Source organism: Mauremys mutica, chromosome 2 (assembly GCF_020497125.1).
Source record: "Mauremys mutica isolate MM-2020 ecotype Southern chromosome 2, ASM2049712v1, whole genome shotgun sequence".
In the NCBI taxonomy this organism is placed as follows: domain Eukaryota; kingdom Metazoa; phylum Chordata; order Testudines; family Geoemydidae; genus Mauremys; species Mauremys mutica.
Genome location: NC_059073.1, coordinates 241,962,781 through 241,977,140, shown reverse-complemented (window position 1 = coordinate 241,977,140; position 14,360 = coordinate 241,962,781). Strand labels below are relative to the sequence as shown.

Here is a 14,360-nt window from a genome sequence, read left to right as displayed (position 1 = left end):
TAATACAGTGGTGAATCAGACTCTTTATTTTCCTATCCAGAGGATGAGAAGTGTAGGGCTGAAAACCTCTTTTAAGGTCCAGTTCCAGTCTCTACCTGTAAACCAGCATAATTCACTGACTTCAACGGTTTTATCCCCCTTAATTTGCACTGGGGTGAATGAGAGAAGGATTGGGTCTGACTACTGAAAGGTACTACTGAACACCTAATAGTTAAAAAAACCTAGTTAAGAAACCCAAACACACCACTTTATAAAAGAACAGGATGACTAATGTATTTAAAACTATTATAATTTTGACTACATTTGCCGGTATGTGCTTCTCTAAAAGCTACTACAGGGGTGGGAAGAACATAGCAAATCTGGCAATTCCTTTTTACATTAAAAAAAATCCACAAAATGTCAGGCACATAGTTGCATACATTTTCTCTTGGGATGCTTAAAAAAAAAACCACATAGCACCAACATAAAACAAATGCTGTAGGAAGTAAACCTGTAAGCCCATCCGGAAAACTACACAAATAAGAGTCACCGATCCGCTAGCCATAAGACACATGGCAATCAGAACTGTCAATTTATTCCCCCTTTTCAACTCAGTTTAAAAAAAAAAACTGAACAGAACTGAAATTCATGCATGATCATATTACAGAAATTCAAGCAACTGTCCACCCAACACACAGACTTTTTACAACAGTAGCTAGCTGTGAAAAGGGAAATGGATTGAGTGTACCATCACATTACTCAAACAGAAGAGGGCTTTTGTACCCCAAGTTTTGATCTTTAATGGGAGTCTTTGTATCAAGTTAAACCAGCAAGTACACAGTTAACTTCAGTTTAACTTGGATCTCTGAAAGGAAAACGTGACTTGGGAGTGTTGCAACTTCATGCACATTTATATATGGATATATCATTTGTTTCCTCTTTTCTTTAGTCACAGACACTGCAATTCGGCAAAGCTATCATAACAGCTACAGCGGTCTTCTATCACCACATTCAGGACAAGACACAAGTCAACAAAACTTTTTCCCTCTCCATTTAGCAGACTATTAGAAAACATGTCTGAAATGACCACCCAGAGAATGAGACTATTTCCCCACACTACTTAATTAAGGGATCTAGAGGAAAGGAGGAGGGGAAAAGCCCAATAAAAGGCTTTCAAGGAGATTAAGCATGTAGATTTTATTGGTAATAGCAGAAATAGCTCTATCAGGTCATTCCATATTAATAGATAAGCTGCCATCAAGTCTCAGACTCTCATACTTGAAGTGGGCAACATCTGTACTATCAGCCAGTCGCCTTAGCTGAGATTATTACCAAAAGTTTTTTTTCTTTCTAACTACAGCACTATCCCGGGGGGGTGTGGGAAATGCACAATAATGTTAATTATAATCCTAGTTTTACAGGGGATGTATCAGTTTGGATTTTATAGTCTCATCACCTACTCAATTAAAATCAACTTGCCAATAGCAACTGTTCAAAGCACTGAAATACTTCATACCTGTTTTTGATTTTCAGAGACAATATTAACACATTATTTTACAAAACTAAACTTAGAATACATCTTGCAAATGGAAAGTAACTTGGAAAAGCAATTTAACTTGACACTGGGGGGGCAATTTCCTTTCTTTCATTGCAAACAAAAAAATGTTTAAAAGTCACCATCAACAAATATCCAGTAGAAAAGGAGTTAATATTTAATTAAAACCAGCTCTAGCCACTGTAACAATGACCTGGAGCCAAACAAGGAAGAAGATGTATGAGTCATTCTTTCTGCCAGTGAATGAGACAGCTGATCTCCTAAGCAATTCCTCAAGACAAGCAGTCAGAACTGGAGTTCTGCCTCCATTCACAAAAACACAGTCCAGCATGAACCATGTGGCCTCAACCACAATCTTTTCATGTCACACCCTTCCAGAACGCAACAGCAAAGTAAACTTGAACTTGCTGCATAAACACATCAATTTCATTGCTTTGTCTCAGAGGTAGCACAGACCCACTAAGGAACATATTTAATAAACGAAAAGGCAATAAAATTTAACCCTTCCTTTCCCAACCACAAACTTCTGCCAGAAATTCAGCACCACGTGCATGTAAGGTTGCAGGACAAGCAGAGAGCTTGCCATTTCTTCTTGCTTCACTTAAGAACTTTATTTTAGACATTCAAACATTTCCTATACTACTCTCCTCTCAGAACTTGAGGCTCACTCTTTGACCTAGACATAATTTGTTTCAAAACAACAAAGATTTACTCTGTGTGGCAAAAGAATCTGAAACTGACAGAAAGAAATCTGAGTAGCACTATTTCCAGCTTACCCTAAAATAAAGTTTATAGCCACAAAACAAAGTAATGAGGCCCCTAATCTTTGTTTCATTCAATATCTGTTTTGAACATTTTAAAGGTTATATGAAGTACAGACATGAATAGAAAAAACATATTTTTAATAAAAAAGATGAAAAAAGGATCAACCAAACTTTTTGTTTTTTCTCAAGTGACCTGGTCTGACATATAAACTTATGTGTAACTTAAAAACTAGGGGCCAGATCCTGCAAACTATTCTTCGTGTGAATGATCTATACTAAGATGAAGACGGTTTGCGAGATCTGGCCTTTGTTTTTTACTTTAACTTTTATGCAGAATAATATAGAAGTTGGTTTAAAATGCACACTCACGTTTTACATCTGCTACGTCCCTCATAGTCAGTAAGTAACTATGCAATGGGACAAAATTACTAATCAGTTTTTTTTATCAAAGAAGAAATCCCCAGATTAGTACTGTGCACACTTCCAGGACCAACAATTTTAGAAAAGGTTAGCACCATTTTGCCAAATCCAATTTTTCTCCATTTTTTGTGCAGAGATATTTAAAATCAGGCGTTCATTTCAAGTATTTAAAAGTCAAATCCACTAACTCCAGAACTCCAAAAAAGGGAAGTGATTCACTGTGCTACAAATCTCATCTTTAACATGTTTTTATTCCCTTTTAGAACACTCCCTACTAGGCAAACTTCAACCAAGATGAGAAGCGGTCTTTGTTTGACCATGTTTGTTCACTAAATACATATATATTCAGATACAATACTTAATGGTTGTATACCCGACATTCAGATTAGTGTTCTTACCAAATGTGGGGTTCATTATAGGGCAGCAGAAAGCTAAGAAGCCAGATCCACAGCTGGTGCAAATCAGCATAGCTCCACTGAAGTCAATGGAGCGACTATGATTTATACGAGCTGAGAAGTTTTATATTCTGTTAAAAATGGGAATTTGAGCATTACTGAACAATGCAAATTAAGTGATCACTTTCATATATACGCATTTAGGGAAAATCCATTGGGCAACACCGAATCATGTGTATACAAACTTGACAATGGTAGCAGAGATCACGGAAACCATTTCCTGGAGTTCATCCCAAACTTAACCATTAATTGGTAGCAGAAATATAAATGTTTTACAGAAATCAGTATGGGTGCCTTCTTCAGTCTGGAAAACTTGGGAGAGCCACCCCTGCTGTGCCTGTCTAGCTAGAAACTATGGGGGGAGAACAAACCCGTTACTTGTGCCTTTTATTGTAAAGCGATTACCTTGCACTAGAACAGAGCAAAAAATACAATAAATATTAATGAGTTTTATGTGACAAATTCTCATTGTTACTACCAAAGAAGAAACTCCATCATACAAATCAAGAGATTAACTTTTTTAAACAACAGAATAGCTTAATTACCTATAATCATTTTGGAAGCCTTTTACTCATCTCTATGACGTTTCGGCCAGGAATTAGTGACAGAAATACTAGAATAGCCATTTTTAATAAATAATGTGTTTTTCTGTTGTCTATTATTCGGCCACCCCAAATGCTTCCATAATGCATAGTAGGCTTTCCGTGGCAGAGAGTTTGTTTTCTCTCCTCTGTTTGTTCCAGAATATGTAGACGCAACCATGATGAGATAGCATTAGATTAATATTTGTACCAATTTATCAAGTCACTGAATAATTGCTATCTGCCAACTGCAATATAATTCCAAATATACAGAATCAATAATGGCATTATACAATATTATCATGACAAAATGTAGCTGCCACAATACTTAAATAAAAAAACAAAGACACTATCTGAACAATATTTGTCTTGGTTGGCGATAAGCAATTTTAACTCTTCGTTTCCAAGTTTAATAGTGGAGACAATTATTAAAATCCTTCCACTTTCAAATTATGGCATCAGGAAATAGTTCAAAATCATTTTCCATCTCCCATCTACTGATTTTAGGAAACCACATTCAGTTTAAATTTTACCTCAAAATAATGTGGGTGTTCTTCCTGATACATTTAATAGAACATGAAGAAAAAGCTACTTATTTCATATAATTCAAGTACTGCAGAAGCAAGTATAACACATCATAACTTTTCTACAAGTGGCATTCAGTTTCTGGGGTTGGAGGTGGTAATAAATATATTAGATAAACAAACTAATACAATAATCTGTTTATATTTTGTACTTTGGATTACTTTTGTCCTTTAATATACATGTGCAAATCCTATTATTTACAATGGAAGTTGTGTACAAGTACTGAGAAGAGAATAAATCCCTTTGTGTTTAGTTGTTTATTACTAAGATTCTCCACGGAAAACAACAAATCACCCTTTTCCATAGAAACATGCTGGCTAAAATGTCCCAAGTATAAAAGGCGCCTTGATAATTTTTTGCAACATTCTTAACATGTGATACATTGTAACTCCCTTGACTCTCTTGTTTAATAAGCAGATTTTCTGACCTGGTTACTCCCCAGTGGGGTTTTGAACTTGTGGGAGAAACCTGGTCAGTTGCCATTGCTCTTAAAATTTCATGGTCACTTTCCTGGCTACACAGCATCATGAAAATAAATATGTAAACATTACTGATGGTGCCAAATTGGCAGATTTCTAGATTATGAAGGTCCAGGAGGACATAAATGGACAGATCTAGCAATGGGTAAATAAGTCATCCATGCAGTCATTTCAGCAGAGCTAAAATATAGCATTCTTAACACCAGCATATTGTAAATACTAGTGCAAGTTTACAAACTTTTATTTTCAAAGATTTTTTTAAAACATAATAATTACAAGAGGTGTCAGAGGTAATAAATAGGATCAGAAACAGGATCTTGATTTTTTTTCCTTTAGTTCTGATAGAGTCTCTGCAAAGCCTGTAAAAGCTGGGGGGAGTCAGATTGTCTGTTTTAAATGAGAACTAAAATGGTAGTGGTCTGAAATGTATAGTTTGCTAAAATATTTTCAGAATAGTGGGATACATATAATATTTAAGTTTAATACTCTGCAGAAATATATAATTAAATATAAATGTAAAACTCAGTAGTTTGGGTATTTCTTTCCAGATAAAAAGTAACTTTTTATACTTACCATATGATATTAACAATATTTACAAGCTTTCCTCAGCCTAACTTACAAAGGGCTAGACACATAGCTTTGATCTGTCAAAGTAGTCTCTGCTTAAAAACATAAGGAAAAACTTAGAGCACTGAAAAAATTTCATTTACTCTTAAGAAACAAAAGTAGTTCAAAAGTAAAAATCGCCACTACAATCCTTTGTATACCTATAGAAATGACATAAGTCAATCTTGATTTCCATATTTTTTTCTATTTACTAAACTGCTCTGCACACACATTAACAACCTGACAAGAATCTTTTTCATTTAGAATAAAAAAAATTTCATCATTTCCAGGTACAAAAAGAAGATTCATGCCACTAAAAATAAAACTAAAAGTTGTTTTATCATCAAAAAAAATAATAATCATACCTTTTAATTAGTGTTTTGACAACCTTCTAGTTTGTTAACATGAATGAGATTAGACACAATAACAGATCCTTGCTAAAATTACCATAAAACAGCCAGTCACTGTTTTATCTGATGATTATAGTATAAGACTATCTTGTTGCAATACACTCTATTTTCAGTGATTTAAAAAATATACTAATACTTATATTCCAATTCCATTCCATAACTTCATTAAAGAATTTTTTATTATATCTTGACAAAGACATATACTAAAGGCAAAAATTCATGCTAAGAGAATTAAAACATCAGTAAAACAAACAAACTTACAGGCTAACAGCTTGACCTACTACATGCATTGTTATCAAAAAATCAGCCTTAAGCCAAGTAGCCACCAGCAATATTTCTCTCTTTCCATGGTAAGCAGTCGCATGCAATTCTCCCCACTCCCAGAGAAACAAAACATCTATTCAGTAAACAACAATAGTGTATAATCCAGTATATTATGCTAAAAATAAAACACATGAATACCCACAGTGCCTAAATCAGGGTAAATTCACAGAAATTATGTTAGTTTAAATCAAAATCATGTTCAAATTGACTATAAAAGTTTTCCATTTAAAGTTCAACCAAAAAAAAAAAATCTTTCCTCTGATGTAATATGAGACAGACAATGCATAAGAATCTTCATGCTCAAAATAAACATTATTAAATAATAAACATAAATTACTGAAGTGAACAAATACACCTTGAGCAGCAGAAAGCTCCTCTAAATTTTGTTAAAGTTCTCTTGTAGCAGTATCTCCTCCTTTTTATTACCCATATCTCAATAGCTAATCTAAATTCAGATTCGATATTATTGTTTTTAAAACCATCAACCTCAGTATCATGAGCCTTGAAGGGTTACTTGAAATATCAAAAATGTAAAATGACAAACGTCAGATTTCCAATTAGCTCCCAATATACAGTCCTATAAAAAGTAAGATATGAAGAAAAAAAATTAACTTATACACAAATCAAAAGGCTTATGAAAAAAGAAATCTCCTTCCTTATTAAGTATTTGATACACACCTAATGTTCTGTGTTGTGAACAAGGTGGAAAGAAGACACTTGCACTTAAATCTTGAAGCATCCCGTCCCGATGAACCCAGAGAAACTAATTTCTGCCATCAGAAAAGTACTCCACCAGAACACCAAATAATTATGTGTGCTGCTGTAAAGGAAACAGCAAGCCCAGTTCTGGCTGTATGCAGTCTCTCGAGGTACAATAATATAAACCTGATCAATTGCAATTAAAATCTGAACAGAGGCTTAGAACTTGAAGTCTTGGTGCATTAGTTCTTGCCAAAAGCAGATGTGATTGTGAGCTGGAAGCAATTTCTCCTGGTAATTTGTGATGACACTGGGTAGAGCAGCCCCAGAGTCCCCAAAGACAAACTCATCAGAGGCTCTAATGTATGCATGACACATGAGGTGGCTCTTTTAGAGCTCAATTAATTGGGCTGAACATTAAGACGGCAAGTTCAGGACTTATTTTTTTTTCCTCCAGAGTTGTTTTTCCTCTTTTTACAAGCAGTTTTTCCCCTTACCTTCTGCAAGCCATGTCTCCTGTAATTGGCTCAGATCTTGAAAGAGTTCTGAAGAAAGAGAAAGACACATATAAAAGACACACACCTTTAATCTTCCCATAAGATGAAACTACACTAGAAGAAATATTTTCCTGAAGAACAAGGCATGTGAATTTTACTTTGGCAACCTTACATACTGATAAAATACAACAGCTAGACCCTGGTTGCAATTAATGATTATTCTACTCTTTTTTCCATCAGAGGTATACACACTACAGTAATATTTAATTGACTCCTGAAATAATAATCACCATTTTTTAAGTTTGCTTTTATAGCAAATAATGCCTATTCAGTAACTCAGAGAGAAGTTAAGATGATAACCTCTCATTCAAATGATCTAATTCTCCTTACACAATACAGGCCTCTTCCTGCAATCTTTGCTCCAGCAAAACTCTAATTGACTTCTATGGGAATTTTGCCTAAGTAGGGGTTCGATTTTTTTAAAACACTATATCCAACATAAGTAAAGGGCAGAACGTAGCAAACGAAATGTAAAAGGAAAGACACTCAGCGGCTCTATTAGACATAGAAGTTAAGTAAGGTGTTACTCTTTTATGTTTTAGTAACAATTCTGCTTTGATACACATTGATTCCACTTTATCAGCCTCATACATAGATTTGAAATTAAAGTGGCACCGCCACGGCCATGGACAAAATTTTACACTGCTTTACATCCCATGCAACTGCACTGACATGCATGGGCTCATATTGGGTGTAAGTCAGGGCAGCATTTGATCCCATTTGTGGTCCCTATTTTCAGAGATTGAGCAACTGAGTATGAAAATTTGCTCTGAGCTAAAACTTGGCATGTCTGAACTGATGAACAAATGTTTTTGAAGGTTATTAACTTTTAGAAAGATACTTCCTTTTTCTATGATATTGGCAGATATATGTAATATGTGTTTAAATGTTACAGGCTATTAGTCCATATGAGGGGATGATGCCCTGTGTTTATTTTGGCACTAAGTAAAAACAGCAAATGGTTTTGCTTTAGATGTGTGCTGTGAATAGGCATTTTTGCAGGGATTTTAAGCACACGTTAGTCCAGGAGTAGGCAACCTATGGCATTCGTGCCAAAGGCGGCACGCGAGCTGATTTTCAGTGGCACTCACAGTGCCCGGGTTCTGGGGGTCTCTGCATTTAAATTTAATTTTAAACGAAGCTTCTTAAACATTTTAAAACTTTATTTACTTTATATACAACAATAGTTTAGTTATATATTATAGAAAGAGACCTTCTAAAAACGTTAAAATGTTCTACTGGCACGTGAAACCTTAAATTACAGTGAATAAATGAAGACTCGGCACACTACTTCTGAAAGGCTGCCGACCCCTGCGTTAGTCTCTAAGGTGCCACAAGGACTCCTCATTGTTTTTACAGATTGAGGGGTCTCTGCTCATCTTACCGTTAGAAGGGTTCCATGGGTGTACACAGTGTTTGGCAAGTATGTGTAGAAGCTACACTGACCCTTGTCAAGTAGGAATAAATCTTGCTCACCTTCCTCATGCAAGTATTACCACTGACTTTAACATGGCTATTATTTGAGTGTGGTCTACAGTGGTTGGGCCTCCCAAGTCTAGTCCAAACTAGACTTTCTTGCTTACATTTCCCATGGATGGAAGGAACTACCAGCACAACTCCACTGGAGGTAACAATAGTGCAAATGCTAGTGTAGATGATAGGCCAGAAGAAGCTGCTGGTGTTCTGTCTTGCCCTTCAGCCCTGCACTAGCACAGTGGTTAGAATACCAGCCGCTGGTCTATACTAGCACTGGCACTCTTGCTATCACTAATGGAGTTGCACCAGTGGTAGCAATAGTGGAAAATGTTAAAAAGAAAGAAGTCGAGTGTAGGCAAGGCCTGAAAGTGAAGATGCTGGTTGTAGTGTATCCTTAACTTGTGGCGCTGTGCCAGATACTGCAAAATTCTCACCTCGGTGAGTGACATTTATGAGCCATATGTGCAGCAATATCTAAAACGGAACAGGGTGAGTCAGGAAGGAATAGCAACTTTAACAGTTAATTGCCTTTGCCAGTTTGTGTCACAAACTTAAATGCAATTTTCTTGTCTTATTTAGCTCTTATGAAGCTTCTCTACATTATTAAATAAAACATGGGTGGGAGGGGGGAGAGGGGAGTGAGCCCTCACCTTCTGAATCATGAGCCAGGTCTCTGTTAATGAATTTTCTTTTCCTGACATTTGTTGGTCTCTCACTGCAGTTTCTCCCACGCGGATTCTATAAACAGGAAAGATCAGATACTTTAAACACACACACACACACACACACACACAATCCTCAGATTTCCACATTTAAACAAAGCCTACATGGATTCTTTACATATTCCACAGAGAAAATGACTATCCTACAGTTTCTATTCTTAATTTCTACATACAAATTTACAGCAGAGGATTATGCTGCGTACCTAACATCCTTCATACTTGTGCCTAGATGCAACACATTCCTATTTATCCATGTATATCTCTATCTGTATAGAAACATATGCAATATGCTCCAGCTGCAGCGCAGTACTAACACATATATTTAGCAATCTGGCACACAATAGCATAAAAATCCCCTTTGCTTAAACTCTTCAGGATAATTCGAATAAGGACATTCTAGCAGGCTGCTTTGTTTCCAGATGTTATTTGTAAAACTGCTTGCAAAAATCCTGAAAACAAGAAGTGTTAACGTTTGCCTCAACTTCATTCTTCTCGGTGTTGCAGGCAAACACTGCCAGAAACTTTGCATGCAGCTGCTGGTGGTGCCCTCTTCTTCCACTAATCGTGTGCATGGTTTTACTTTTTTGAAGAAAAAAAAAGGATCCAAATATTGCCCTTAAAGAAAATTATGCGTTATTCAAATAACTAGAAGATAAGCTCATCTTGCAGGCACGACTCCTAGATGAAGAGTCGTCCCTACAGCGGTAACAAAGCAGATACTATGGACGCAAAACTCCCCCAGAGAAATAAGTCGGAGTCAAGTTAATAAACACCAACTTTTGAACTGATCACTCACGTTGGTGACCATGTAAGGCACTTGCTGGTCATAAAATCCATCCATTCTGCAGCTCTTCCACAAGTCTTAGCTCAGTGTTTTTATTTTCTGGGCATTTGACCTGGAGATTTCCTCAGGATCTGGTCTCCAATCAGCCTAGAGGGGAATACAAGATGGCTTTTAGATTTAAAAAAAAATGAATGAACTGCTTGAATTTGCATAGCTAATTAACCTCAAAGAGTCCCATTCATAAAAACAACCCTCCCTTCCCTCCTTTCACCTGGTTCTAAGCAAGTGCCAGGTTAAAACACAGAGCAAACCCCACTTTTTACAGCAGCGGAAAGCAAAACAAGAGGCGAGGTATTTATTTACACTCCTGCTGTATCCCCAGAGCGATCTGTGTAACTGGCAGCTCTGATTCGCAAACGTGTGCAGAACTCGTAATGGCGAACAACATGACTCGCTTTGCACCTAACGGGAGTAGCGAGCGAGACGCAGCTATCTTGTTTTAAAGGATCGTTTTTGCAACCCACAACCATGCAATTATCTGGAGCTACGTAAAAAGTTGCTGGAAAGACCCACCTGAAGGTAACGCAAGGCGATCGGCTGCAAAAAATTCCCTCCAAATTTAATAAAAACATTAATTATTTCCCAGCACTTCCCCCTTGGAAGCAGTAAGCGCCACTGACAGAGCTCAATTCGGTGGTTTTTCCTCTGGTTCTCCTCCAGGGGCCTCCAGTCCAAACTGATGGATCTCTGCCTCCCATTGGCTCTCTGTGTCTTTCACAGGATCAGATTTCTGCCTGTCAGTCAGGCTGCCTCTCTCCCTCAGGGAAAAAGGTAAAAGCTGGATCCTGCCGGATTCTGGTGGGTCGAGCCAATTTTTGGTCCTTGCTCCCTTCAGGCTACTGCATACGTAAAGAACAAGTGTAGCTGCTTGTTTTATACTCAGAAAGAATACAGACCCTGAAGCATCCCAGTGCAATAGTGCCACAAATACCCATATCTAGCACCTGGTTCCAGACTGTTTTTTGGACCCCAACCTGCAAATGCCACTGCTTCAATAGAGAACCAAGTTGGCTCTCTCCTATTCCAGGAACAACAAAGCACATTAGATGCAAATATATCCCTGCACAGCGGTGCCACAAAAACCCATGACCAGCATCTGGATCCTGCCAAATCCTGCCAAGACTTGACCTCAAACCTCTGAATTCTACAGCCTAAATACAGAACATGTTTGTCCATTTCTATAGCACACAAATATCCAAACACCAATGCCTTCCAGTACAACAGCAGCACAAAAAGCATCAGATATAGCATTTGGATCCTGCCAAATTTTGGCCACAAACCCAGAAACAGTACCATCAGATTCATACATAGGGATCTGGATTTTTGGATGGGTTAGGAGAAACTGCATATGTACTAAATTTAGACTATAATCAGGGTGTGCAGCCAAAAATTAGCTGGATACTGCAAAATAGCTGTGCCAAATTCGAGTTTTTGCATCTTTCCTGTATCAGGATTTATCCAGGTCCAGATTTTTCTGTTGATTAGTAGAAGCAACACTTGCTTTTTATTTTGATGACACCATTTCTGGGATTTGTAGCCAAAATTTAGCAGGATCCAGGTGCCAGAACTGGGTTTTTGTGGTGCTGTTGTGCTGGCATTTCTGAAGTGTTGTAATAAAGACTAAGCTCTCTTTAGGCAATGGAATTTGGAGGGTTGGAGTAAAAAGCTGGCCAGATCTGTATTTTTGCTGTACCAAGATGCATTGGCATTCTGAGAGCGTCAACACTTGTTCTCTATTGAGGCAGTTAAATTTGCAGAGTAGGGGGCTCAACGTTTTCTGTGTATGGCAGGAACCAGGTGCTGAATCTGGTTATCTGTGGCACTGCTGTGGTGGGATGCATCATAATTCAGACTTTTAAGGTTCAGTCAGAGCAGCTAAATGTATTTGCTATTTAATTAATGGAGCCAAAATCTGGAAGGATCCAATATTTACCCTGACTCCTTTCTCAGGTTATTCTAGTCAGAGATGCTCTGGTCTTCCTGCAATTGGTGTAAATGCAACCGGTGAAAATGGGTTTGCACAGATAGTCTGCAGTTATTAACGATTTGTATGTTACTTCTTTCATCTTAGTATAGTTTGTTTTGAAAGTTACTGTAGTTTTATTACACTACTTTGGGATCAAGAAAATTTGTCTCACTTTTCTCCCTCTTTCTTCCTTTTTGCCTTTCTTTGGGATTCTCTTTGGCCTTCTCTCTCCCTCTCTGCTAACGTGCCATTTCCTCTCTCTAGTAGTCAGTTGGGAGGAAAGCACCAAATTCCTGCTAAACTTGTCACTCTTCTACTTGCTTCAGAGAGAAAATAGTCTATCACCAGCAGATTCTGCTTCCAGACTTTTGCTTCTTTGGAGTTTTTGTTTATTTTTTGTTGTTGTTTTTTTAAACAGGCCTGTGTTATAGGAAAGTACTTTATGATACTTTAAACAGCTTATTAGTGTATTATAAGAGGACAATCTCGTGCAAGTGCTCAACTTGTTGCTGCCAGTTTAAACCGCTCCAGTGACATAGTTGTGGAACTGATCACTGGAGAATAATCTGGTATAAGTGGGATTCCCTGGTGGGTGTAAAATCAGAAAAATGGTTCCACCATCCTCCTCTGCAGCCACCATGCAACAGCCAATAGATTAGGGGATCATAATGGAGGTGTGACTAGGGTGGGGATGTGGCTAAGATACTCCAGGTGTTGGACTTTGTCTGTAGAACAGCCCCTTGGAGGCCATTTCAGCTAAGCATAAATTAGAGCAGCTCTAGGCAGGGCCTTAGGATGATTGAGAAGATGGGGAAATGCAGATTTGAAGCCACATTCCACCCACCCACACACACCATGTCCTAATTCCTTATCAAGTGGGGCTCACTGCAATTTCATTAACTATTAAGAGATAAATGCATCCGACGAAGTGGGTATTCACCCACGAAAGCTCATGCTCCAATATGTCTGTTAGTCTATAAGATGCCACAGGACTCTTTGCTGCTCTTACAGATCCAGACTAACACGGCTACCCCTCTGATACTATTAAGAGATAGATACTTGCAGGCAGGAAACCAACTTTCCTTCGGTAACACACACAAACATCCATCAGGTTTCAGAGTAGCAGCCCTGTTAGTCTGTATCAGCAAAAACAACGAGGAGTCCTTGTGGCACCTTAGAGACTAACAAATTTATTTGGGCATAAGTTTTCGTGGGCTAGAGCCCACTTCATCAGATGCATGAAGTGAAAAATACAGGAGCAGGTATAAATACATGAAAGGATGGGGGTGCTTTACCAAGTGTGAGGTCAGTCTAGCGAGATAAATCAATTAACAGGAGGATACCAAGGGAAGAAAAAAAATAACTTTTGAAGTGGTAAGAGAGTGGCCCATTACAGAAAGTTGACAAGAAGGTGTGAGTAATAGTAGGGAGAAATTAGTATTGAGGAAATTAAGTTTAGGTTTTGTAATGACCCAACCACTCCCAGTCTTTATTCAGGCCTAATCTGATGGTATCCAGTTTGCAAATTAATTCCAGTTCTGCAGCTTCACGTTGGAGTATGCTTTTGAAGTTTTTTTGTTGAAGAATTGCCAATTTTAGGTCTGTTATTGAATGACCAGAGAGATTGAAGTGTTCTCCTACTGGTTTTTGAATGGTATGATTCCTGATGTCAGATTTGTGTCCATTTATTCTTTTGCATAGAGACTGTCCGGTTTGGCCAATGTACATGGCAGAGGGGCATTGCTGGCACATGATGGCATATATCACATTGGTAGACGTGCAGGTGAATGAGCTCCGGAGGGTATGGCTGATTTGCTTAGGTCCTATGATGGTGTCCCTTGAATAGATATGTGGACAGAGTTGGCACCGGGGTTTGTAGCAGGGTTTGGTTCCTGGGTTGGTGTTTTTGTTGTGTGGTGTGTAGTTGCTGGTGAGTAT

General features: G+C 37.8%; 1 protein-coding gene across 3 annotated transcripts in view; it reads right to left on the bottom strand.

Annotated features, from left to right (window-relative positions):
* ETV1 (ETS variant transcription factor 1) overlaps window positions 1-11,099 on the bottom strand; it is a 73,386-nt gene extending 62,287 nt beyond the window's left edge. The window contains exons 1-4 of one of the 3 annotated variants that reach the window (XM_045007205.1): window positions 10,970-11,099; window positions 10,409-10,543; window positions 9,541-9,628; window positions 7,355-7,402 (exon numbers count right to left, since the gene is read on the bottom strand). In XM_045007205.1, coding sequence (XP_044863140.1) covers window positions 7,355-7,402; window positions 9,541-9,628; window positions 10,409-10,453 — 181 coding nt within the window. In that variant the 5' untranslated portion in view covers window positions 10,454-10,543; window positions 10,970-11,099. Of the gene's footprint in view, window positions 1-7,354; window positions 7,403-9,540; window positions 9,629-10,408; window positions 10,544-10,667; window positions 10,809-10,969 lie in introns of those variants that run through there. The other 2 variants (XM_045007207.1, XM_045007206.1) reach the window with 2 other exon arrangements.
* Window positions 11,100-14,360: the final 3,261 nt, after the last annotated feature.